We start from the raw sequence: 27,719 nt of genomic DNA, 5'->3' as shown, positions 1-27,719 counted from the left end.
TTTATCAAGCATTTTATTTCATTACCTAGTGTATAAAACTTCAACTTACAAAAAAAAAAGTGAACCAAAGCAAGATCTCTGAATACATCTCTTTCCAGAAAGCTTTATTTAAAGGCTCAGAAGCAGCAGACATTCAGCTATTTCAAAATGGGATCCATGAGTCTTCGTACTCACAGTCCACAGAATTATGAATCTAACTGACCAGTTTTGGATGCCTTCTCAAAAACAGTTTAGTTGCTGTAAGCCTGTGTGCTGGTGGAGATTGTTTTCAGTTAAGTTTCCTCAGTTCTTTGTTTTGTTTTCTAAATACTGAGTTCACTTCCAAGATCAGTCCTGGTTAGTTATCTTCAGTGAAGCGAATGTGTTTGCTTGTCTGTTGAGTCTTTTCCAGTCTCATTCTTTCAGCTTTAGCAATCAACTGCGAACGAGACAAAATGTTGTCAGAAAGATTAGAGGAGGATCACACTGTTATGATTTCCTCTCTGTCACAAATGCACTACTCACTGATTTACCAAGCTCTGCAAGGAAAAGCTGATCTCTGAAGAGCTGAGCTAACCTGTACATCTGACCAAAAGAAAGCAAACACCTACCATGCAAAAAAACCAAGGTCAGACCCTTAGGAAAAAGAAAAAAAAACCCAAAACGGAAAATCTTTAGGAATAGTGTCATTTTCTACACTCAGACAGTGAAGAACCAAAAGCACTGCAGTCCCGCTGGGGACTATCCTTCAGGCCAGGCTAACAGCACGATGCCTCTCACAACCCTGCTAAGAATGACCCTCAGAAACAACAGCACAGTTTGGGGGAACACTGGTGCCAGGATCCCCAGCTCTACACCCCAAGCAGGGATGTGGGTGTTTTCAGCTGTATTTCCTTCAATTCCAAAGGTACCTGGGCCCATCTTTACTGTTCTCACCCAAACTGAAGCCCTGAGTGCTGAGCTGCAGCATCACTGAACCAGGACAAGCCAGGTCAGTCATACTACAAGTAGGTGCAGCTCCTGTCTTTGACCTCAGACCCCTCTGCTCCTGGCAGCAGCTCTGTTGAAGGAAAAATAAGGGTTAAGGCTGTGCAAAGTATACACCACCTCAAGTATCCTTCACAGTACCTTCTGAAACTATAGTAACCAGGGTAGGATCTCTCAATGGACCAAGGATTTAGAACAATAAGACCCTTCAAGGTACTCTTTCCTTATTCTAAGTGCATATAAGATACATCTAGCCCTGGAATAGTATCAAGAAATAGTGCAGCCTCAGCTAACCTGTATTCATTTTGACACTAACAGGTACATCCTTTGTGAATAATTAGAAGACCTCCTCAAATGTCTGAAGCTAGGTAACATGCAGATGAGGGCAGGTGAAAGGTGGATGAGGAAGCTTAAGAACACCAATCAGCTACATCTCTGCTGTAAGAAAAGGGCACACGTGATGGACTTGCTGTGCCAGCTGGCATTAGATGCCCAGCACCCTACTCTGCAGGCCAGAAATAAACCAGAAGTTACCTTGATTCTCTGTGTTAATTGGCTTTTTGCACACCAGATAAAGAATTCAGATTTTGGGACAATTCTGTCTCCCTTCTGCTGAAGCAGCCCTGCTTGCTTGCTGTGCAGAAGATTGCAAGCTACAATACCTTCTGCACACCAGTCCCCTGACAAGCAGCGGTCCGTATCGGTTCAAAGGACTCCCATAACACACCTTCTCCCTGGCACCCTTCCCCACGCCTGCAGCTTGCCACTAAAATGTGGACAACCCCTCCAGTTCATCTTCAGTTTGGTTCCCTTTCACATCTTTGTTTCAGAGCACACACGGGCAGTCACCAGGCCGGTACAGGACATACACCCCACTTCTTACCAATAGAGCTGGCTGCTGCCAGGACAGGGGGGCGAGAAACGCTCTGGTCAGACTAACAAACCTGGTCTTTTCAAACTTCCAGATACTGTGTCTTCAGACAGAAAGCAAAGCACTGAGAACAACTTGAAGAACAGACTTGTTTTTAAAGCATCCACACTAAAAGCTTCACAGACTTAACTATTGTACTGCAACAAAGCCATACTACTACCAAAAAACCCCAAAGTGCACAAGCTTCACTACTGGGACACCCCATTAAGGCCAGGTTGGATGGGGCCCTGGGCAACCTTGTGTAGCTCCAGGCCTGAGGTTGGTGTCCCTGCCTGTGGCAGGGGGTTGGAGCTCTGTGACCCTTGGGGTCCCTTCCAACCCAGACCAGTCTGTGATTCTATGATTCATTAAGGTTCTTTAACCATAAGCAAGAGCTCATCAGGTAGCTGTGACATGAATAAGATTTAAAAAAACCCCAAACAAAACAATAAAGCCAACCGTAAGGATCAAAACTGGCTGCCTAATGTGAATAAAAAGTGAGAGAGCAGGAAAGTCCTGTGAACTGAGGCACACCTAACCCAGTCTAAACCCACATTACTGTATCTGATGGAGGCAACTGAAACATCCCAGCTGGCACTGAGGTGGAGGGGCACTTGCTCACCAGGCAATCCACCTAGAAGTTCACCAGATCTGAAGAATTTCACACATAAATCAAATTATTTACTCTCCATTACTGGCATCTCATACACAGCATCAAGTGCAAGGGATGCTGCTGTACTCATCATGGCAGGCAGCAACAACGCTTCACACGCACGTTGTGCAGAGGGATTGTTTGCTGTACTGTAGTACAATCACACTATCACAATTTTACTTGTGCACCCCCTCTGTGCTCCCCTCCCCTGGCATTTAACCTGACTGCAATCCTTAATATGTTCTCAACAGCATCAGACTGTAAGTTGTGGTAGATGACTCCCTCACCCATTCCCCAGAAATAAAATTAATCTAAGGATAAAACTAAGTTACTTTTATTCTCTGGTATCTGGGAAAAAAAAAAAAGGATTAAAGAGAGTTAAGCTGTAAAAAGCAGGGAGGAGTACAGTGCCTCCTCATTTGTTAAACATATGGGATGGGGAATCACAAACATTGGAAGGAAACTCCAGGTTCATATCTATACCAGCACTTCAGAATTAGCAAGAGGCCTCAAGGATTCCCATTTTCAGCTAATCAATCCAGTACCAATGCTAAACACAGCACTAGTACCAAACAGGTACCCAATCCTTCCAGACACCAGCTTCAGAGAACTAAACAGAGTTTATTTTGTACTCTGGAGTGGGACTTCTCCCCACTGGTGTGCAGACAGGGAACAGGTCTCAGTCTTGCAAGGACACAGGCCCCAGGCATAACCACAAGAGAACAGCACGGGCTGTACCCAGGTATTCCCACTGTGCTCATTCCCATATATTCTACAAATTATTCCGCCCTTCACAAACACCCAGTTCCCACTTCCTCCCCAAATGCCTTTCTCTTCTACCACTGCTCTCATCCTCTTAAGCTTCCCCTTTTCCTTCTGTTCCAGGGGGTGTACAAGGTGTGAATGGGGTTCAGCAGCAGCAGCACCTCCTCCCAAGTCCCCAGGCTTGCAGACACTCACACCTTTGCTTTGTGATCAGGACACTTTAATCAGTCTGGAGAGTTTAAGGCTGGACTGATGAATTGCTGCAGGCCTGCATAAACCGGCACTGCCCTAAAGAAACAGCTCTGGCAAGGAGCTTTTTAATCACCACATCGCTAAGGTGGTTTTATCAGACAGGCTAAAAAAAACCCTGGATGCACAGAGAGGAGCACAGGGGTGACAGGGAATGACCAGGCCCGGGAAAAAAGGCCTGATACTCAGCACCATTTTAACTCCAAAGAATGGCAAGGCCTTAGCCACAAGTTCCAGGGAGTTCTGGGATACCTGATCTCTTCTGGACATGCTACTGTTGAGAACCATGCCAGAGAAAATAAAGGTTGGGGGGGTGGGGGGTTGTGGGTTTGTTGGTGGGATGGGTTTTTTTTGGGGGGGGGGGGGGAGGGCTATTACCCTAGAAAGCCTCTGCCACAGTACCCACTGCAGAAAAGCTGCATAAGCCTTTTGCTTAACACGTGGAGAAGAGGAATCTGGGTCTACCCGAAGTGACACAGACACACTGGCTTTGTGTGCTGCCTGTGGTGGGATGCAGACCATGAAGCAATACCTGTGTCCATAACTGCTATAAATACAGCGACACCACTGCACCCACACAGTTTGAGAGCTTCCCTTCTATGCCTACACAGAAACAGGAATTGAAAGAGTGTAAGAAGCTGTATTTATAAGCACAAATAATCTAACAGGCAACTGCTCATCTCCGAAGAGATCTTGTAAGGGACTTTAACACACTGAACAGATCTTCAAGGAAGATATACTAAAGGCATATTCGCAGCTGAACATGTTTAATGATGAACCATACCACTGTTTTCGTTCCTTTTATTGTGACTTTTAGAAGAAGAAAACTTGCGAGCGCTTTGGAAGGATTTTCAAACAATATATTAAAATTAACACTCAGCAACAGAGAAAGAAACACTTTCTTCTCATCAGTCTGTACTTCATGAATTCAGACTGTCAAGAAGGAAGGAAAGGGTTAAGAGTTCCTGACTACAGCACCACATTCTTTTCCTGATGTTTTGCTTCACAGTGTTAGCATTTAAATAGTATTCACTAAGCTTTGAAGTTAACACCTCCAGGAGCTGCAAGGTGATGGGTAAGGGGGAAAAGCAGGAGTTTGCATCTTTGACATTGCTATTGTTAGGCAGAACTGAGCCAGTTGCTATTTGCAAGCCTAGACAAGGTACATTGCTGGCCAGTTTGGTCAAAAAATACCAATCTTCAAAAGACAAAGGACAGAAACTCGAGAGCGGGGTCCCTACAGTCCAAATTCAAGTCAAAGGTGCTGCTGGCATCTTTAGTATAAAAAGTAAAAAAGAAAAATAAATTTAAAACCCAATTTGATAAAACCAACCTGGCAGCACTCAGTAAAGGCTCTAAAGCTGTACAATTTTCACATTCCTTTATACTGCTCCCATTAAAGAATAATGTCTAGAGCCAGTGCCACTTTTATGCTTTAGGAGAATTAATTCAGTCACCTGGGGAAATTCTTCATGCATACCTTTGTTTTAAAGAACAAGGACAATTTGTCCCTGAAAGAACATGTAGGCACACAAGGCAACACATGGAAAATACACCTTGTACACAAGGAGGCTTTTTGACCTGTACAACTGCTGCTCCTTTAGGCCAGGGTAGGCATTTATGTTCAATTATTTAGGGAACAACTAGGACGGTTTTGGTACTGTGTGCATCACTGGAGCGTCTAGGAAACAAAAAGTCTCCAAACTCCCTAGAAAATAATTACATTGGTTCAGGTTAAGTTTTGCAAGGGACAGCGTGAAGATTCAGGTTAAAGCCAACTCAGAAATCTTATCTGAGGTAAACCTAGCAATAAAATGTCTGTGACATACTCTTTGGCTCTTGTCTGGTAAAGAATCTGGCTGGCTTAATCAAGAACCCTTCATGCCTGGAAGGATCTGCTGGGGCAGGAGACTGTTGCCTGCAAGTTCATTGCAACCTTCCCTCCAGGCTGTGGCCTGACAGGCGCCCGGAGCTGGAGGCTGGGAGGAAGTTTCACTACAAGGCAGTTTTGGTCTGGGAGCAGCTCTCTGGAGGCTCCCAGCAGCATTTGTCAGCATCAGGACAGACACACTGGCGCACAGACTCCTGACTACATTAGCAACACACCAGCGCTCACTGTGACACAGAACTGGCCACTAAAAAATCCTGAGAAGAGAGATTCATCCTGAAGGAAACCATTTTCTTCATCATGCCACAGAATTAAGACTAAAGCACAAAACTTTATCTATAGCAAATCAAGACTACTTAATAAAGAGCTCAACCCGGGCAGGGTTTTACAGGAAATCCAGCTTACAAATTCAGGTCATGACTAAAGGCATGAAGTCAACTCTCTCCACAAAGACAGGCCTTGCAATTGCACCAGGGCAGCCACACATTGTTCTGTGGCTGTAAAACCCTGCTGCAAAGTCAAGAGAAAAATATGTACCTGGATTAAATGGAGCCAAAAGTTCGGAGTCTAAAAAAATTTTTTTTAAAAAATTAGGCCTCTGCAGAACATTTTCAAGCATGGCTGTGCAGGGGAGAACAACTCCAAACCAACTTGCACGTTACCTTCTCAGTACCCCGCTTCTTCTCCCGAGGCTGGTTAAGTTTAGCTTGTCTGTCCACTAAAATCTTCTGCCAGTAGCGTTGTTCGTGATCACCTTGAAAAACAAAGTAGTGTTACAGCACATGAATAAAAGTATCCAAGACAAACTGATGCAGGGGGTTCAGTTGTGAGGAGAAGAGATTTTAGTTAAGGTAGACACATGTGAAAATAACCTGTTACGGGAACCTAACAAGTATTTCTCCACCAGCCTTACATATCTTAGTCAGGGAAGGCATACAGCATTGCAACATCCCAACACTGCACAAAGGAAAGAAAATCTCTATCTGGAGAAGATTAAAGCTGACAGGGAGGTCTCCATTCTGTATGAGCCGGACAGGGCCTGAATCAAGGTCCTCCACAATTTAGTAACCTTAGGACTGCAAGCAAAGAGTTTATAAACTCTGGAAGAACTGAGGAAATCTGCAAATACCACTCCCTCACTACGTGTATTTAGCAGAAGAGGCTCACTTTAGCATGAGTTTCACACAGAGTCCCCAACAGAAAAAAAATGAGTTGTAAGAATGGTTATTTCCTTCCATCAAACCCACAGTTAGAAGTTCATGGGTAGTGAGGAATACTTTCACATGGGGGGGAATATGAGAGGAAATGATTTTGCAGCCTTTGTCAGGGGTTGGTTTACAGTAAGCTGTTTGCCCTGGTTTGTGTTGCAAGCATCACGATGGGAATTTTGTCATGTAATGTTGTCTGTTCTCATGGAAAACTTCAGTTACAGGGAATTTTCCAAGTGGTCTTGTTAGGGGGAAAAGCGTTCAAGGTATTAATCTTGGAAGAGATTCCTGCACAAGTTACAGGATTAATTATTCTGAGAACCAATTTCACATACATTTAACAGCATTATCTTTACACTCAATCACAACATCTAAACATTACTGTGTACATTTAATACCTTGACAGATGAAAAGCTGAAGACCTTTAGGTAAAATCAAGCTCTAAAAAGTAAAATATTGAGACTTCAGTCCCTGCAATAGGAAGCATTAAAGATGCCTTCACCAAGAAAAGCTGAAATTTGAGTCACTTCTGAGATCTTCAGAAGCCTTTCCATTCTCATTTCAATGAACCTGTTTGGAAACACTCATCTCATGAATGGAACACTCCTAGTGCGTACTTACTGCAATCTGCTGCACTTCTCTTATCTGGATACAAAACCAGAGCCAGAAAAACACAGAGCACACAGCTGTAAAAAACCCCAATTTAAAGTTGTCTCTGGATCTCTGTAACACACACCACTTAGGAGACAAACCTCTCCCCCAGTGACATGAGCAAAATTCAGTAAGTCTCAAACTTTTTTAAGCTTTGATAATGCTTCCACTATAGGTCTTCCTTCTGCAGCCTTTAATTGACATTTATGGGGGTTTACCAAACCCTACGTGAGGATCTGTGCAGGAGTGAGGCAAAACACTAAAATACACAGAGGAGAGAATCCCAGCTGCGTTGCTTTTACATGTTTTTTTTGCACATACAGATTTTTAGTGCATGCCTAGAATTTAAGTTACAAGAATACAGTAACCAATTTTGAGAGATTCCCCCTGTCTACCTCTCACTTGCATAAGAAGGTTTCTGGAAGACAAGTCCAAATCTAACACAAGATACAAGTTTAGAAAAACAGAAATTAGGAGTGGGGGAAACAAACCCAACACACATTAGGATGAAGATCCAGAGTAAGCCAGTAAAAAATTTACTGCAAATACAGTTTTAGAAGGCATTACTCTGGCATATGTTATTCAAGTTCCTGAAAAAATAAAGATCAATTAGAAGGTAAGTGCTAAATCCACTATAAGCATATCCAAGCTGTTAGATCCTTCTCCTGTTACTTCACAGGTAAGTTCAGGGTCTTCAATAAATTCTTCTTTTAAATACTTTTAATGAATTGTAGTCCAGTGCCACTAAAAGTGACGTAAATAAATCCTCCTCAAAATAAATCCATCTCAAAGGAACAGAATTAAGTTGATAAAGGCAAGGAAAATTGTTATTTTGCTCTGACAGTGGCATCAAACCCCAAACTGCTTTACCAGTTTCCTTGTAATAGAAAAATGAGAAGACATAAAAAAGCAGTCTTTTCCCCAACTCCCAAGACACCACACAATACAACCCTTTCCACAGTAACTAAGTCTTCTGCTGTACTACCATTAAAAAAACAAGTCTCACCAGTAAGAACTTCGAATTTCCAGTTGTTTTTGATCTGTATTTCTTTGTATGACTTCATGACAATCTGTGCATCCTCAGGAGTTTTAAAGCGGACGTGACATTCTGTGTCTCCCTCCAGCATGTCAACATAAGCAACTTCAGCTAGCACTGCCAGAGCATCCTATAAAAGCATGTGAGGGAAGACAAAGCATAAACCAGACTCAAATGATATAAAAAGAGCGACTTTGGACCAATCTATAGGTCACTGACATTTCAAAAAGGTCACAACGTAGGAGGTAATAACTGAACTTTTTCACTTAACCAACGAGTCTCTTACCAAATACTGTTGAATCAGTATCTTTCCCTAAGAAGGTTACACCTGAATGCTCATTTATGAGTCTACAACATGTTTCACTCTCACCCTGCCCTCCAGGAACAATTTAAAGCAACAACAAGCAGTAATTCATGAAGATGTCTCCCCCCCCCCCCCCCAAGAATAAATTTATTAATGAAGCCTTAGTGCACATCTATTTATTTTATACACTATACGTATGGACTTTTTTGAAAGAAAAATAAATTGTTTGTTTACTGTAACACTGGCATACATCGGTCCAACAGAAAAATGCCAAACTTCCACTCTATGCATGAAATACATACAAGGAAGCTCATTCGTGGCAGATTACTTGAGCAGTAGTAAGCCAGCCAGTCCTGTCTTCATGAAGTGACCTCTGCTTGAAAATTTTCACTAACAGGAGAGTCACCCGTGCTCTTTCAGATGAAGCATTTCACTTGTAATTCCTGCTGTTAGGGAAATTAACTCAGACCACACATTCCTAGTCAATTTTGTTCACAGCAGGCAGCTCAAGGAAGATGCTTCTATTGAGGAGTGACACAGCTTTTTAACCCTCCACTACCAAGGACAGCCTTGAAACAAAACTGCCAAGACTGCTGAGAGCATTTCAGAGCAAATGGAAGCTACTTTCCACTCTGCATTCCCCCCTATGCAAGGGCTAAGGTGGGAAACTACAATGACAGCTGACAAATGTTATGAACTCAGAGAAACACCTTCACAGCAAAGGCAGCGACCAAGCCGGCCCCACAACACAGATTAACCCTTGTGCAAGGTCATTAAGGAGAAGTAACCCCAAACCTAGCTGCACTGCTTTTGTCAAAAGGACGACAACACCTTCCATAAACCCAAGTATTATGGGGAAAAAAATATAAATCCCTATCAGGCAGCTTACAGCTTCTACTGCTGCCCAAAAAAACAGCTGGTGCACCCAAAATATTACCACTTTTTACAACCTCAGTGGCATCCTGCAATTCTGTGTCTCCCCAAAACCCTTGCCTTACTTGCCTGCTAGTATTTGGTGAAGTATTTTTGCCTGTCTACTTGTGATGATCAGCAGCAACAGGGCACACTGATCTTGTTCTTGTTCTCCTTCACCTTCATAGAGTGTTCTTTTTTCCTGAAACAGCTCCATATAACTAAACCAAAAGAGGATCTGGAAATACCTGAAAGTAAGTTTGTTCTCAGCTATAGCAGGAACAACGAGCTTACCTCCTGACCACAGTATGTGGAGCTGTGACACAAGCCTAAGGCAGTGAGGTGTACAACTGCAGCCAGAGGGGCCCGCAATCCTTAGCAATAACTACCACATTCTCTGTGTCTCCAGCACTCAGACAACTGCCTACAAATATACCTAGGCAGATAAGGCTGATTAAGGTGAAACCCTATCACCAGTTTGTTTTCAGGGAGAGAGAAAAGCCTTACTTAAATTAACACACACACCAAACTCCACATGCTTGTGAGCTGTGGGTGACTGCAAATGGACTGCTCAGTTATAGATGCAGGTAGTTTGGTAAGTCATCTCAGAACTCCAAAGTTTGAGCCCTTCTCTCATTATCTAAGTGGTCTGAATATTAATTTCAACACGGGATATAGTTGCTCAAATTCCTTCCAGTTGCTATTAATCCAGAAGTGCAGTTTGTGAAAGTAAATGTCCTGTGTCACATTCATGGAAAACTCATTCTCTGGAAAAAGCCCTTGGGAAACTTTCAAAAAATTTTCATTTCAAAAGGATGCAGCTTAAAACTGTTCAGTTCCTTAAAATATTTTTGATTATTCTATTTGTAACTTTGATTATTCTAAACACTTCTTCTGAAATAGAGAAAAGGGAGCACTTGCCACATGGAAAAAAGGAGGTGAATAAATAACAGGGCAAGTTCTCTTGTCACTCCCACTGAACTGGAGTTTCTCTAATTCTGAACTCCTTACTGAAAAAAACCAAACCCAAAACATCAATTATTTTCTCACACAGAGAGCCTCTTCTTGCCCCCAAATTCCTGATAACAGTAAAATCCCCAGTATGCTCTCCTGGATTTCTTCATCTGAACTGGGCCAGAATTGCCTGGCACAATGACACACACACAACCCTGAACCCACTTTGTCTTTCTAACAGGGAAGAACTACCCATCCTCTAGAGCGTTATGTATTTTGGCCATCGTTTTCAGCATGAAGTTGACATTGCTGGAAGCACTCTTAAGAGTGAATTTTTGCTCTCAAACATCCTCTTTAAGTTGAGGCTGTAAAATTTGCCATTAACAGGCAGAACTAGAGAAGAATGTGTACACAGGTAGTGGCCAAACAAATTAAACGTACAAATAAATAAATACATGGGGGTACTTGTTGAAACGGTATTCCATATTCAAACATTTGGGGGGGCAGTGTAAGAGGAAAGGCTAACAGCTACCCTGAGGTTACAAAGGCATTACCTTGATCTGCTTCCTGCCCGGCAGGGGCTCAGTGCTAATGATCTTCACAATTACTCCGCTGACGAACTGGGGCCCCATTGTGTTCGCCTTGGCGGGAGGGGCTGGATCCGCTCCGGTGGCTGCTCCGTTTGGGGAGGGAAGGAAAAGGTTTACCCCGATTCGATTGAAAAAAACCCAGAAAGATGCTATGAAAGCACATAAGCAACGTCACATCTACAAGGAATGAAACTCGGGGCGTTGAATAGTGCTGCTGTAAATAGAGGTGTTGTGCTGGGGGGTTGTGGGCTTTACTTTTAATTAAGGATCAAGACTGTTCACAAGGTCAAGTCAATGTGTGGGGAAAAGAAACAGCTCCAAGAAAAGACTCTCAGAGGTTTTCAGAACCTACACCATCGCCTTATAATAATGATAGTTTATAGTCTATCGATTACAGTTCATATTTGAACCTTCAGTTCTATGGTGATAAAAACAAGCAGACAAGCACTGAAATGTCAGCGCTTAAGTTAGTGAAGTACAGAGGAACCAGAGCAAAAAAAGAGCAACTGTGGAAAAAAAGGAGAAATTTCACAAAGGACATAATTACACAACTACTTAAAAACCATAAAGTAGTTAAAAAAAAATAAAAAACAATTTCTGACTGCCTTAGCAAAACTCTTGTAAATTGCTGCAGGTGAAGTTATCCTTAAGCAAATGAGGCTCAAGCTGCATACTCAAAAAAGCCAAATTGTGACTTACCCTCTGAGACTTTCTAATTACAATTACCTAAAAAGATCCTTGAACTTACGAAGCGCTAGTGGAATATGCTGAATTTATTCCTTCAGCCTTTATTTATCAACCTCCGTGGTCCAATATCTATCTAAACAAGGGATGGCTGCATTCAGAGCATGCAATTTCATGCGTTCACAGAAAAATCTGACACTGCAGAAAATAAACCCATTCTGCAGTGTTTCTCGAGGACCAGCATGTTAAATCCCTTATGTGTGTGTATCAGACTCATGAGGACAACATGACAAAACCCCCCAAACAGCATTACATTTGTCATTCTCCGACTGAGGCCTTTTCTGGGCAGAAGATTCCGTCTCCATCTCTCCCGCAGGCTCGGGTTTGATTTGAGACATTGTTTTCTTTAAGGATGCCATGCTGGCTTTCTGAAGGGCCAAATACTCTTGCTTCAAATCCATCCACTCGGTCCTGTAAGCAGCAGCACAGGGAGAGGACGTCAGTCACACACAACATAGTGTTCAGAAACTCAGTGATAACACACTTAACCAGCTTAAGATGAACTTTGAAGAGTGAAGACAACCCATTTGAGATCTCCCTGCACTTGGGTAAAATTAGGCCCGGTCAATACCTGCATTTTTTTTACTGTTTTGCTTTAGTTTTAATATTCCAGGAAAGCCCTAACAAGATCAACCCATCACTCAGAGTGACTCCCAGATTTGTTTTACTTACTCAGCAAACCTGCCAAACAGCTTGGCAAACTGCTTTCTACCCCAACTACACCGAGCATGGCACTGAGTTCAGAGCTAATTCAGAGACAGTGAACTCTGAATTCGCTGAATTAGTTCAGTGAACCCACTCCCGAGTTGCTATATTAAGAATCAGTCATTTATTTTCCAGAAAGAAAAAATCATTGACAGAAAATAAACAGCTGCTAAAACTCACCGAAAACCTACCGAGATAAGAACATTCCTTACCATTCAAATGCATTTTGGTTAAAAAATGCCACCACATGGAAGCAATTTATATATTTACATACATTTAACATGGAGATGTTTCTGCAAACAGCGAGGGCTTTGCTCCAGCGAAACACAATGCCTGTAGTGGCACTGTGAGAACGACTCATTGTTACCCTAATCTGTGCTATCAAACAAGCTGATAGAGGATTTTTAAAGAGGAGGATATCTTGTGGTAATGGTTTTAGCTGTTAACATTGACAACTGTGTACTTCAAAAAAGCATCCAGACTCACCCAGGATCATACATTCTCAGCCCAGCGAAGACATTAAAATAACAAAAGACCCACGTAATGATTCTCGGAGATAAAAAGGCAGCACAGTGCCATGGCGAGCTATGGTATAAATACAGCTCCCGGAGTGACTCCGCCTTAACTTGACTCCGAAGCGAAGGCCGGGAGGAGTGAGCCAGGCAAGTATCCGCGATGCTTCTGCTCTTTTAAACCGCTTTCCCGCTTCGGCAGGGTTAACCCAGGCTTACAACTTTCTCTGTTTTATGCAGTCCTGAGGCGCAGCGGAGAAGAACAAGCACCGTTGGTACCTGCCGCTTGGGTGTTTTAAAGTGGTTTTTTCTTTTTGTTTTTCTTTTTCTGTGGACCCCTTTTACTTTAACATGGAGGTGCTTTCTGTGACTTACAAAAAGTAAGTGCTTCCATGTTTTAGTAGAGGTGAATCCTGATCGCAATACTGAAACACCGGGGATTTTGTGGGTTTTTTTCCCCTCCTGCACTTCAGTACCAAGATATCTGGATCCGGGAGAGGACTAAGCAGTTTTTGACTGAGCAAATTTTAAGGCATGCTTCTCCAAGAACTAAAAGCGTTGCTAATGTGTTTCAGTGGTCTCTACTTGCCAAAAATGAAGCAGTTTTGAATTGTAAAGGTCTCCCTTCGCTTTAACATGGAGGTACCTGCTGCCTACAAAAGTAAGTGCTTCCATGTTTCAGTGGCGGTGGATCCTTAAGCCGTTTCTAGATACCTGATGCAGCTCAAAATCTACTTTAAATGTCTTTCGTGGGGGTTTTTTATTGTTGTATTGTGCCTTTGATTTTTTCCCTCTCACTTAAGGACCCCCACAACTTAAATGTGGATGTACTTGCTTTGTTCCTGAATAGTAAGTGCTTCCATGTTTTCGTGATGGTGAATCCTTCTTGTTTTCTCGACTGAACACACCTCCTCCCCTTCGTCCCCCCAGATAGAAATCAAAGCTGATACTGAAATGTGTTCTCTACATGTGGGCCTCCTTGTCATAAAACTCATGTTCCACTGCTACACAGCTCAAAGGCAAGGACCCCCACTACTTTAACATGGGAGGTACTTGCTGGATGCCTAAAAAAGTAAGTGCTTCCATGTTTTAGTTGCGGTGACTCCTAAAGCCCAACGGTCGTGGATGCGAATCAGTGATGTGCAGTGAGCACTGCAGGCCTGTCCAGGCATCCCTACACACAGCAGCAGCTTGCTCCTGTCTTTAACACTCCAGTATTTGAATCTTGTTAGCTACAGGCTAATACTGTTGCTAATATGCAACTCTGTTGTATAAAAATTGGAATTGCACTTTAGCAATGGTGATGGACTGTGAGACATACCAAGACTGAAAACTGCAAAGGTTGGGAGCGTTATGAAATCACTGTATTGAAAAAACAATAAAACAAACAAAACAACTAAAGGATACCCCAGTTTTTGAAAGTCTAGTACCTTAAAAAGCCAAAAGGCACAACAAAACAGCCCCATCTCGGCCCCCTGGGACATTCAAAGCCCACCACTCACACAAACGCTGAGAAAATAAACTGGGTCTGGGAAACACCAGAAATCAGAATGCTGCAAAATGCTGTGGAGCAGCTAACCTAGAACTACACCCCCACCCACCGTGTTTCATAACCTACTTTGAAAGCACCCTGAGCGGAATGACTTCTTCACCCATTTTGTGTCTTTCCTTGTGTTTTTTCTTGTGCTTCCTTTTAGATTTCGATAGGGATGTGTCCTTTTTGTCTTTGTCTTCTTCTGCAGAAACTTCTACATTGGGGAAATGCAAAAGCGGTTAGGTCCCAGCACTAACAGATACTATGTAATACAGCCACAATGAGTATTTCCTTGAAACAACAGTATTTTCATCAGTGTGCTGCCTTTATTCCTTTCATAAAACAAACTCGCCCACTAACTATAGTTTTTAGTCTACTTTTTCAACTACGTCAGGTTATTTAGCCTTTAAATACGGATTCTTGTCAACCTAAATGTGACTCCAGTGATGTTGTAACCACATTTTTCATTTAAGCTTTTAATCCCTTCTATTGCTTTTTATCTCCTGGTAGAAACCAGGATCATCAGTTCACTTTTATTTGCCTAGGCTGTTTAATCCATACTTTTACTCCATTACTCCAGTAAGGTTCTACTAATATCTACTCCTTTGTTAACTTTTTTTACTTGATGAGATTTACCTGCTTCTGTGTTCTTTCCTATCCCCCATACAGCTTATCTCTGGAATGAGTTTAAATTTAACTGCAGGGAACACCACATATTCCTTGACTGACCTCGTTATGCCTCCACTGTATTAACTATTTTTCACCTACTGACCCAATCAGAACAACTTTTTACCACCTAAGACTGAAATTCAGGGCCTGAGTATTTCAGCACTTGAAAAGCTTTCCTTAAGCCTCTATTAACATGATTTCCAAATGCAAAGAACATGACTTCTTGAACTCAGGCCCTCCTGCTTTTCTAAGTTTTTTCCACATGGGTGCAATCTGTAAGAGATACATCTGCCATTTGATTTCATTCATGCACATAAATCAAAAGAACACTAAGACAAATGTTACCATTGGAATCTTTTGGAGCTTCTGTTGTTTCTTCTTTTACAGGAGAAACTTCATCCTTTGGAGCAGTTTTCTTGACTTTTGGTGTTGATGACTCACCCTCTCCAGAGCTGGTTCTTTTTCTCTTCCCCAGCCTGTTTTCCCAAGATACCTCTGAGCTTTCTGTTCTGTCCCATTTTCTTTTCTCTCTCTTTGAGGGCTGCTTGTGTGTTTCTGTCACCTCCAGTTCTGAACACTCTGATGAAGTCCTGTGTCTTTTTGCTTTGACTACCTCCTCTGTTGTAGTGTTCATGTTTGATTCCTTTGTCTCCACAGCTGCCTGTACATTGCTCTCTTTCTTGATTTTGGATTTCTTTCTTTTCTTCTTTTTCTTCTCTTCTGGATTAAAAATATTCAAACCACCAATGATTAATTTGGGACGTTAACTGGAACACCCATATCCTGAGATGCAATACAGAATCCCAAAGTTCTTCCCTGTGCATTTTAAGCAGAAAAAACATCAGATAAGACTGCCAAAGCGAGACAGACCTCTGGGTCACGAGGGCAGCTTGACTAACAGGATTCCTGAAGTACTTGCTCTTGAAAAGAAAAGAAAGGCAAACTTTATTTCTCCTTAACAAAGGAGTATTTTGTCACATCATCCCTTACCTGCCTGAGATGCTTTCTTCACCCAAACCAACTAAAAACCCAAAAAAACCCTGCCAACTTGTATTCCAATGTATTCAAACCCAATCAATATATCAAACAACTGCCTACTAAATTAAAGAATGTTAACCCATCTAAAAAAAGTCTACTTCAGGTCACAGGCAGAACAGTATCTGGAGTGGGTTTTAACAGTCATAGGCTGGACTTGTTTTCCTTTTTTTTGTTTGGGGGAGGTTCTAACAAACTAACTGTAGCAAAGAATGAGTGATAGTAGTGAGGAATGTAACATGATTCATTAAGATTATGTAAGAGGTGGGAAGACATTGTAAGTCTGGGAAATTATATTTGCAAAAGGCAAAAAATCCATTTTTTCAAGGTTTGTGCTGACATAAGTCAGATGAGAGGGTGGTCTAGCTGCCCAGGGAAGTGGTCACAGCACAGAGCTCAACTGAGTTCAAGAGTCTGGACGATGCTCTCTCATCCCATGCTCTGACTGGGCTGGCCCTGCAGAGCCAGGAGTTGGACTCAGTGGGCCTTACGGGTCCCTTTCAGCTCAGGAGGATCTAGGATTACAAACACATCTGAACAGCACTAACATTTACATATCATTCTGCTCTTACATCTGTACCTTTGCCTTCAGGACATAATATTTCTAAAACAACCTGTGCCTAATTTGACTTTAGGCCAGTGCTAAATGCTGAAGGTAATGATTCATGGTACTGCCGTACAGTCTGAAAGCAGCTCTGCCAGCTGACAGTGACCAACAGTAGTAGCTTGCAACAGAGGAAAAAAAATAAGTTCCTTATCAAGCAGGAAAACAAGAAGGCTTTACATTTACTGTACTTTAGTTTTTCAGTTTCCTTCTCAAGCTCATGTTTGTCAAACAACACAAGTTTTTATAAGGCTTGTAAGAAATAAGTCAGCATCCAAATTTTCTCTTTGCAATCTGAGGCACAAATCAGTTTTTCCTTTATCCCAGTAACTTACCACTTACCTACTACGCTACCGTTACTGGTGTTCAGTGCAGGAACAGGCTTACTCTTTACTGTTTTGGGGAAAATCCCGGGTTTTCGTGGTGCTTCTTCTGGTGGATTATTCAAAAACTAAAAAAAAAAAAAAAAAAATCACAAACCATTTAAGTAGTTCTTTAGTATATTTTGTTCTTTAAAGGATCTTGATTCAAGTTAAAACCATTAGTAAATGGCATATATACACAGAGGTATGCATTGGTCTTTCACTGGTGTGATGTTTAGTGGACTTTCTGTTGTTGGGGGCTTGCTTTTTAGGTGCAGAGCCTGCTTGATTTCGCAATAATAGTGCTACATCTTAATGCATCTGTTGCCATTATGGTCTTGAAACATAAATGGTTTTAACCTTTCAAATCCCGTTTCAGATACAGAAAATTGGGTATGACCATGTTTGTCTGATGAAATTTGATAGCCACTGTACTGTTACACAGAGATCTCTAGTCCATAAAAGATGCCAAGAGCAGCCCACCAAATTATTCCATAGAATACCCAGTGTGCTCTACTAAGCCTTGAGAGTTGCGCTTCTCAAGGACTGTGGCTGGAGGTCTGGGGGCGACACAGGAAGGTAACTCTTGCTAACCAAGTTTTTATCTTAGGGTATTTTAGGAATTTATGTCAGAGTCAGTAGGTGAACTGGCAGAGACTACACCATGCCTATCACAGTGACAATCAGAAGAATGTGAACAGACCAGAGGCACCATTACTCACCTCAATAGCTTTCTCTGCTTGCTCTTTTGTTTCAAATTCAACAAAGGCAAAGCCCTTTGGGTCCCCACTACTTCTGTACCGGGGTATACTGACATACACGACGTTCCCACACTTCCCAAACACCCGCTCGATCCAACTGTGATTGACATTCTTGGGAAGCAACTCCTAGGAGAGGAAAAAAAAGGTCATTTTCTCACTCCTGTACCATTACCATTGCATTAGAGAATTCACTGTTTTAATTACAAAGCTGTCACCACAAAATACATCATTTCATGTAACAAAGGTGAGAAGCTTTTTACTTCAGGAAGTATCCTTACTGAGAGGTCAGAGGATTCAGATAGTAAGAACTGTGATCTGAAAATGGATCTCTAACTATATGCCCATTAACAAACACTTTACTAGATGTTGATCTTGTTCCTCTGACAGACAGTAACAAGTTACCTGCAGCTGTACCTCTGCAACATGAAATACCTTCATAAATTTAAGACCTTGGAGCAAACTTAATTCTGCATTGTCTCCAACCATCCACTACAGAGCACAGGGGTAGGGTTTTGTTTAGGGTTTTTCATTTTGGGTTTTGGTTTTTTTTTTTTTTGAAGGGGAGGGTTTTCTGATTTTTTTTGGGGGGGTTTTGTTTTTTTAAGTGTTGGTAACCCAGGTACCACAGAAAGAATGCTTGTAAGTCAGTGAAGAGTCACTACTCCAAATGGATAAATTCCTGCTGGTAGCTGACCTTTTCAAGCTTAGTAGTTAGCATTTATGGCTTGGTTAGATGATCAGATGCAGAAGAAAGTTTTACCCAGCTCCTTGGATGATAAAGAAATAAAAACCAGGTTATTCTTAAAATCCATAATATAGAAACACATTTTAGCAGCTTGCAGACATTATGTCTCAGTTTCTAGACCTTCACCAATCAAAGAGAAATCCAGTGGTATCAACTTCTACACAGACCCAAGTGAACACTTTTAAAATTCTACACCCAAACAACACCACAGAGTCAGCACTACCTTTTTTCCTCACAGCAAGTCACTGCACTACAAGGTTTTCCTTGTAGGAAAGCATCATTTATCACATTCAGGTAGAAAACTATTTTTGCAAGAACTTTGGCTGCCTGAGAAAAAACCACTTTTATTATGGTTTTGGAATAAAGTTTAGAAGCGAGTTACTTAAAGATATTATGGGATAAACAGAAAATAGTAACGTATGTTAGGATATAGTTTACATTAAAGCATATGAAAGAGAGAAAGTCACACAACAGTATTTCAGAGAAATTTAACAAAAGCTCCCCCTAAACAAAGTAGAATTGTAAAAGCCATGCAGTAATGGAGTTAGTATTAACTAATTAACACCCAAGACACTTCCAATCCCCATCACTACAACATACAAGTCATTTAAACATGGCTTAACATTTCTATAACTGCAGCATAGAAAGCAGATCCCTCATACTCGGAGGGTTGAACCCGATGATCTCTTGAGGTCCCCTCCAACCCCTAAGATTCTGTGATTCTGTGATACTTGTATTTAAAAAGGAAAAAAACCCCACCTGTTTCAGTAGCAATAACAGAAGATGATGGGCTGCTACATATTCTCTAATGTTATCCATGAACTCAGTAACTTACAAAACATCCCAGTTACCTATTTTGGTCTTACAGAAAAGACTAAAATGAAACTGTAGCTCTATATTTAAACAATGTTTAGCTTATGTAGCTCTTTAACTTTGGGGCATCTTTTCAAAACCTGATACAGAGAAGCTATTCAGGATGTTCAAAGCAGTCCCTGCAATCACATCAGGGAAATACACATAGCACCTAAATTACTAACCTTTTCTGGGCTTTTGTAAAGAAGCACTTGGGCCTTGAGAATTGGGCATCTTCATCACTCAAATCCTGGTGCCTGTTTGAATTTACTAATTCGGCTGCTAACAGCTGTAGACAGATACCCTGAGTGACATTAGCCATGAAAAACTTTCTATAGAGACCAAGAAAATTCCACCCCGGCTTCAAAATCCTGTGGGCTTGTTTTGGGTGGGTTTTTTTTTTTCTTTAATAGGATTTTAAATAAGTGATAGTTTAACCATCAGATGTCCTTCCATGCTACCATTTAAGTGGTGCAACAATATGGTAAGAGCTGCTTCACCCTGACACCTCTACAAGATCATGTCGAGTTGAGGAGTTTCCCCAGCAGCCAAAGCCATTTTCATTTAAATTGATGAACTGTTTCAGTACCAAGGTAGCCACAGGATAGTGTGCTAGGAGGAGGAGTTTTACCTTTTTTTTAAAGCCCACTAAAAGTAAGACTAGCTCATTTAGGTACACTCTGGCTTTAAAATGATCTTTGTTCATTACAAAGCCAAAGGCACTCGCAGCCACAAATATTTTGCCAACATTGCACTTTCTAAAGTACTCTGATGATCTTGCAAACTCAGCTAGATCCTGTTTAGTAAAGCTAATAAAAGGTAATTCTCTAAAGCTTTGTCTACATTAATGCTACCTGTAAATATTTCTTGGTACCAGGGCTGCTCCTTTAGTGACATTAACTAGAGAAGCCCTTCAGAAGCAGTGACAGCTCAAATCAAAGCACACCTCTTCTTGCCAGCACACCAAGCAGCTCTTTGCTCAGCACTTAACATGATTTAAGCTGGTACAAGAAGTCAACGTGCCAAATTAATCCCTTTCTTGCTTTGGTCACTGCTAGACTCACCTGCCCGCACTGAATTTATTTCCCTTAGATACAGTGCAGGAGAGCTGCCAGCCACCTGCCCAGACCCTCCTTGTGTTAACAAGAGCACTGATGCACAGATCATGTCTGCATTACACCTTCAGTACCTCTGTAATGCATTTCCCTCCCTCATCCTGTTCTTTTCTTTTGAAGGGAGAAAAGCAACCAAATTCTATCAGCTTTTACTGCATGTAAGTGTTTCTAGGAATAAATTCCTGATGTTCTCAAAATACACCTTCCAATTCTGCTAAGACTGTCTGGCTGCTTCTGTAATATAGAATGAATACACTATGATTGTTAGAGACAGCACACAGTGGGGTTTGCACTCTGAAGGTATGAACAGCAAGAAAATGCGAGAGCATCTGGGAATTACAGGAGGTGGAACTTAAGCAGAGTGCCAGGCACAAAGCATATACACCAGGTACAACCTTACCACATAGACTGTCCGGCTATCCACGTCCTTGGGTTGCTCGCCCAGCGGTTGGCGCCTTCTGATTCTAGTTCCTTCTAAATCCAACTAGAAGTAACAAGAAACGAACAAGCATCTTCCATAAGGTTATTGCCTCCTTCAGTACCACTACCATTACTACTCCAGCACCTGCAGATACTACAGAGAAACACGAAGTACCTCCACAACAGAGGAGCTTTTCACCGCTCGAGCTATCAGTTTTCCATCAGTAGTCAGCTTCTTCATTTTGTTGAAAGAAACGAGAAGGGATATATCAACATCTAGGGATAAGAAGAGGTGCATATGATGAGGCCAGGGTAATCTAGAAAGCAGTAATTAGCTGTTCTTATCCGACATTAAGACTCCACCAATATTTCTGTGAAGCCATCTGCAAGTCCTAAGTGCAATATGCCAAGGATTTGCAGAAAAACGTTTCCATCAAAATCAAAGTTTCAAGTAAGCCTGTACTTAATTTTCTTTTGTACTAAGCTTTATCAAAGGAATTTTGTTCTTTTACCTCCCCACTGATAGCTATTGTCTTTGAAAAGAAAGGGAGAAAAAACCCTTTCTGCTGCAGTTTTACAACACAAAAAACAATTTGCATTGAAGACAGGCTTCTCCTTCGAGTACTCAATTAAGTGTTTAACCCAGTCTTTCCAACACAAAAGAGCCCCTGCTTGCACTTCAGTTGCAATGAGTCATGCTGATAAAACCTTGACAGAAAACTGTGTAGTATTAAGCCTTAATTAAAAAAATTTAAAAAAAACTGCACCATGGCTACAAAACATGGGACATGGGCAAATTGTAGCCTTTTTTTAAAAAAAGGGCCTTCAGAGGAATACAAGTGCAATATAAACGAGGGCTATAGCGAGCACTCACGAGGCTACCCATTTCGCACGATGCCACTGGACGAAGGACGTAGACTTCAGATAACTATGGACTCCTTAAAATAAAGGTAAAACCCTTCTGGAGAGGGCTGTTTTTCGTGTTGATGGAAAAGGATCGCCTCTTTTTACAGTCGCGTGACACTTCCAGTCCCTCTGGCATAACAGGGTAATTGAACGATTCTATTGATGCACTGATTTGCCGCAGAGGAGCTGGTTTTTAAAGCAAAAGCATCACAGTCACTGCAACTCATGTGCAGCTTCTGCTGAAACTGGCAAACAGCCTCAGAACCAAGCTCATTTCCTACTCTGACGTCAAACCCACCATGTAAAAAACCTGTCTAAAGGAAGGAGACCCACAGTAGCCCTCCATGCAAAATACAATTATTCACATGTCAAACTTGAGCAGAAAACACACAAAAAAGCCTATCTAACCTCAAACCCAAGTGACATTTTAATTTCTGCATGTATCTAGCCTACAAGTCAAATCGTGTACCTCCAAGGGCAAAATGCCCCCTGCTTGTTTACTTATTCTTAAAACTACATCAAAAGTTAAAAAAAAAAATAGAAAAAGAAAATCAGGTGTCCCAGAAAGTCATTTCTCCCCTGGCAGATGCCTCTTACTTATGGCTGGCAGTAAAGGAAAGGAAACACCAGATACACTCCTGAAAACTAGATCCAGCTCTGCCCTCTGAGCTGCTCATCCTACAGCTGGTTTCCAACATGAAACTCTCTCCCCCAGGAGCACACCCCAAAATAACTCATAATTGTCACCAGTAATACAGTGCAGAAGCAAGTTAATCATATCTGTCCACTGAAATGCAGTGAATATAAACTTACAGCCATCTCTGGATTTTTCTATCTGTTCTCGGAGGAATCTGTCTTTGTGGAGATTAACGTCACCAAACCAGAAATCCACTTGTTTTGCTATATCTGCCAGCACCTGTTTAACCCGTGACCTCTTCTTTTTCTCTCTCTCCTTTTTCTGTTCAGTGCTTTCTTCTTCCATGGCTTTGTCTCTTGCCGTTTCAGTCTCCATTCCTGTCATTCTGTCAATTGAAGGTTAAATACAACCTTTAAGAACAACAAAAATATTCTTCATGCACGGTATAAACCATCTTGTTTTCTCCTACACAGAAAAACTTCACACATCCCCTGTAAGACCATGTGCCATTCATTATTTGTAGCATAACACCCCCCCCCCCCACCAAAAAAAATATACAGAAGATGAGGGAAATTTGGTCACACAGCAGCTGCGCAGCGAAGCCCAAGCTGGCCCTCACCTCTCATGGCACCCAGTGCTGCCCAAGAGCCACAGAGATTCACTGAGTGCAAGCTGGCGCCAAGCTGCAGGGTTTCAATTTAATAATCTCTGCTAATGCAGAATGCCCTGTGAACAGCCTGACCTCCCTGCTGACAGCAGCAGTTCTGGGGCTCTGAGTTACCAGGCAAGCAGCACTATTAAAAAAAAAAACTAAGCAAATTCTCCCAAGTACTTGTGCAGGTCACCAAATGTGCTTAATAACTTCCCTCTTATCAGAAGAGCAAGCTGCTTGCTAAAGATAAGCTACAAAAACTGCATCTAAATAGCAATTTCCCTCCCAATAAACCCATTTTCTTAGGCTTGGGGAAAAAATTATAAAGAACAAAAAAAGGGACATATCTCCTCCTATCTCCCAGGACAAACCACCAGAAAGAGCACAGAAAAACCCCAGGGCACGGTACATTTCTCAAGTCACCCTTTTGTATAAAAGGTGAAGCAGGAAAAATAAACTTATAGAAGACTTTGGAAAAGGAAGGCCAAAGGATCATGCCCAGCAGGCATCTATCATGGATCCAGTGGTTGCAAGCAGGTTCCACTGAGACAGGCAGCAGCTGAAGAGCTCACTGCAAAAATTTATGGGGTGCCCTCTACATGAGAAGCATCTATTAATCCCTGTAAATAAATACCACGTAAAGATATACTTAAGGCACCGAGCTGATCTTCACAGCAGGGCTGGGAATAGTACTGGTTGTTTTTAACAACTGTCTTTAAGTCAGAAACACAAACCACTCGCTCTCAGCTGCCAAGTCCCTACTAAAGCACAGGAATTAAAAGCCTCCAACCCTGCTTTGAGTATGTTCTAACACATTCTGACTCCAAAGCCCTCCACAGCCTCCACAACCTCCACAACCTAGTGCTACAGAGACATCTTCCCTTTCTCTGGTTAGGGCTCCTGCATCAACTGCCACTGGTTTTAAAGGCAAATCAAGTTTTGACAGAACCTCAGAATCAGAAATTAAGGACAAACTAGAGGGAAGGGATTTACCTTGAAAAACATAAACCCTTTTTACCACATCAATTCATTATTTGTGTGTGTGTGTGTGTTCACATTTCAATTTGCTGTAGCCAGTCTGTCCTGCTTGAGAACTGGCAGTCACCTCAGTACCTCACCTCACAGGAGCACAGCAAAGCACTACTGCCAAAAGCAGACAGCTTTCTGAAAATGAAATTAACACCAAAAATAAAGCAATTAATCTAGCAATCTCCATATGAAAGGCTTCTCAGCTCTCTGCCAAGGCTACATAAGGAGGAAACGTGAGTACAGCCATCAGAGAGGAAGCCCACCTCTACAGCAGGATGACAAAAAATGGAAATGGTCCCCAAATTATTGTGCAAATCAGGCTGCCTCAGCCGGATATCAGCTCCTCTCCCCGCTGAGACCACTCCAGATAAGGGAAAGGTCAGCAATCACCCTGAAAAGATAAGCCAGGTAAAACTCCCCAGCGAAGCAGAAGTTCAAGCTCCATTCAAGCCCTTCAGCAAGACAGTTTTATTAATAACCAGCAGAACAACGTACTAGGAAGCTGTAGCGAACTGCCATTGAGGTAAAGCATCACCACAGGATCGCTTTAGCGGCTGAACAGTATTAAATGACCACAGATACAGAATGTACGTGGCTTACCTAGACCAAAACACCTAACTGTGGCATGCATGTTGAGTCAGCCTTGGTATTTCCCTCCCAGGAGAGAGAGGGGGGCTTTCCTTCAAGCTAGAAGAGCAAAAGGCTGCAAGCTGTATCCTGGGCTCCCCCCGCAGCCCTCACTTTGTACTGCTTGCTTCAGAAATGAAGCTGTGGGAGAATTACTTCGGAGGAGCTTGGGAATAGAGAGCCAGAGCAAATGTCAGCCATGAAGCTGTAATTAGAATGCGTATACAGCCTCATATGTGGCAGCAAAACACTCACACCTTGAGACAACACTGGATTCAAACTCAGGATTGAAGAAGATGCCGTTTCCAAGCATGTCAGTAACTCACACGCTGGATGGTCTGTCTCCTCATTCCCCACTGCTCTTGCTAACCTCAGCCCATCCCTGAGAAGCTGCAGCACCAAGGGGTAAGACACCCAGGCCTGTATTTTTGACTTGCCAACTCCTAAGCTGCCATCTCCTAGCTGCAAGCACTATGCTGACAAACAAAATCGGAATAAAGTAAAAGCAGGACCCAAATTTCGTTCTGATAAAGCAAAAGAGCTGCCATCACTCAGCCTTCCTCAAAAGAAAGAAAAGCACAGTGACTCCATGTTTCCTCCAAACAGGAAAAGGAGGAACAGTTAACCAGGGGAGGGAACCCCTAAGCAAGCAAAGATGGTGTAAATCAAAATCATACAGGTCCACACAGATCTATGGTAACTTACCTACGCACTTGAAAAGGCACACATTAAACACATGGGTGCTAACCTGTACACAACCAAGTGCCAAACTCAGCTTGTATTGTTAAAAACATATAGGGGGAAAAAGATCCAAATTAACTGTAACCCAGGGTCTGGGACAAACAGGGTTCCAGTTATAAAATATCCCTTATTCACTTATATGATGCAACAACTTTGTTGCTTTGACCATTTTAAACAGCAAAATAGAGCAAGGGAGTGGGAGGAGGAAGAATAATTCAAGATGCTTTTTATACTATGAAAATGTTTCCATACAGCCAGTGGCAGCACTTTCTGTCCTGGACATTTACTCCAAAATAAAGGCAGGTATTCAGCAAACCTTAAAATACCTTCAAAAAGGCATTCTGTAACCCACCCTGGGTGCTCTTACTGTAGTGTATACACACAGGCAGAGCTGCAGCAGTGAAGTCCATGCCCTCCCTTGCAACTTCACTCTACAAAAAACGTGCTAAGGCAGAAGTTATTACATGGGGACCACAGCATTTTTCTTCTTCTTCACCTAAAAAAGGAGAACCACCTGCTTTTCCCCCCACTTCAAGCAATTAAATCAATCCATATTTTAAATCTAACTTTTAAGCATTCAAGAGATATCAGGAAACCAGTCACAAACAGAAAAGGTTTTGCTGGCAAATAACAGTGTTAAGCAGTGTCAAGGCTGTTTCCAGACCAAAGCAGACCTCCATTTGTGAGTCCTGCCGTGGTTTTCCTTTCCAGGAGGCAGGAAAGCGAGTTCTTAACAGAATGCAGGCCCTCAGCTCAAGACCCTGGCTAGATGGATTCAGCTACATGTACCAACAGTTCAGCCACACCCGAAGGGCAGCCCCACTCTCACCATCTGCTGCAGTTCTCCCCGAGTTCAACCCTGTGACATCAGAAACTACGATTTCCTTGCCGGATGAGTGGGTGCAACCGACTCATTGAGGAGGTGGGTTAGCAGCAGAGCTGACCAAGGGAAGCACTTATGGGCAGGATAGAGGTGGGCACACAAGCAAGGCATTCTGCTGTCCTGTCAGGAGCTGTGCAGACTGGCCCAGAAGCACTGCACACCTGTGAAACTCTGACACCTTCACCCTTCCTTCAAAGGGGGAACGCACAGGGTGAGGTCTTCTAGCAGCAACCATCAGTCCTGGTGCCCATGAGGGCTGACTGACACAGCCTGCAGGCCGTGCTGGTGCTGGCCACTACCTGTGGCAGGAGGTGGATCAGGACTCCTACCGCGGCTGCTCCTGCCCCTGTGTGGCACTGAGAGCGAGCCAAGCCCCACGCCTGATGCTCCCCGCGTCCCTCCCCAGTAGGACCCTTTGCTCTAGCGCAAGCGGTCAGGCCTTGGCCGCGGCCTGCGCTTCACCTGAAGGCACCGGTCGGGCTCCAAGAGCCGCGGCCGCAGCGGCCCTCCAAGATGGCGAGGGACGGGGGCGGCCTCTGGAAGGCGCGCCAGGAGCCGGGAAGGGCGCCACCGGGAGAGGAGGACAGCCAGGAGTCGGAGGGGGCGGGGGATGCTAAAGGTGAGGCCGAAGCACGGCGGGGGGGGAAGGCAAGAGGCGGCGGCACCCCACACGAAGGGCGCTGCGGGGCCCGCCCGCCGCCGGGCCCGCCCGGCCCGGCCCGCGCGCCCCTCCGCCCCGCGCGCCCCTCCGCCCCACGGGCACCGCCCCGCGAGGCGGCACGAGGCGCGCCCGGCGCATGCGCCCCACAGCCTCTGTGTGGCTGCGGGCGCGCGGGAGGGGGGAAGGGGGGCGCGCGTGGAGGTGGCGACAGCGCCCCCTACCGGCGGCGCCCGCTACCTGCGCCGCCGCTACCGGCCGCCCCCTCCCCACCCGCCCCGCCGAGCCCCACTGACCTGCCGCCGCGCCCGCAGGGGTTCGCCGGGCGACGTCACCGCAGGGACACCGGGCCGGGCCGCCACCGCCGCCACTTCTCGCCTCGCCTCGCCTCGCCGCGCCCCCTCCGCCACCGTCAACCCTAGCGCGACGCGCAACCCCGCGGG

General features: G+C 43.3%; 1 protein-coding gene across 1 annotated transcript; it reads right to left on the bottom strand.

The window, feature by feature from the left end:
* On the bottom strand, window positions 1-27,719 carry LARP7 (La ribonucleoprotein 7, transcriptional regulator). The gene is made up of 13 exons (XM_084262632.1): window positions 27,573-27,719; window positions 22,863-23,071; window positions 21,319-21,419; window positions 21,124-21,207; window positions 17,973-18,137; window positions 17,231-17,339; window positions 15,595-15,969; window positions 14,665-14,794; window positions 12,083-12,240; window positions 11,050-11,168; window positions 8,296-8,455; window positions 6,093-6,184; window positions 1-418 (listed from the first exon to the last, which is right to left on the bottom strand). The coding sequence occupies exons 2-13, from the start codon at window positions 23,068-23,070 to the stop codon at window positions 338-340; spliced, it is 1,782 nt and encodes a 593-aa protein (XP_084118758.1). The 5' UTR covers window position 23,071; window positions 27,573-27,719; the 3' UTR covers window positions 1-337.

This window comes from Gallinula chloropus, assembly GCF_964237585.1.
Source record: "Gallinula chloropus genome assembly, chromosome: 4".
Classification (NCBI taxonomy): Eukaryota; Metazoa; Chordata; class Aves; order Gruiformes; family Rallidae; genus Gallinula; species Gallinula chloropus.
Note: the sequence above shows the minus strand (reverse complement) of the source record. Positions and strands in the feature narration are given on the sequence as shown.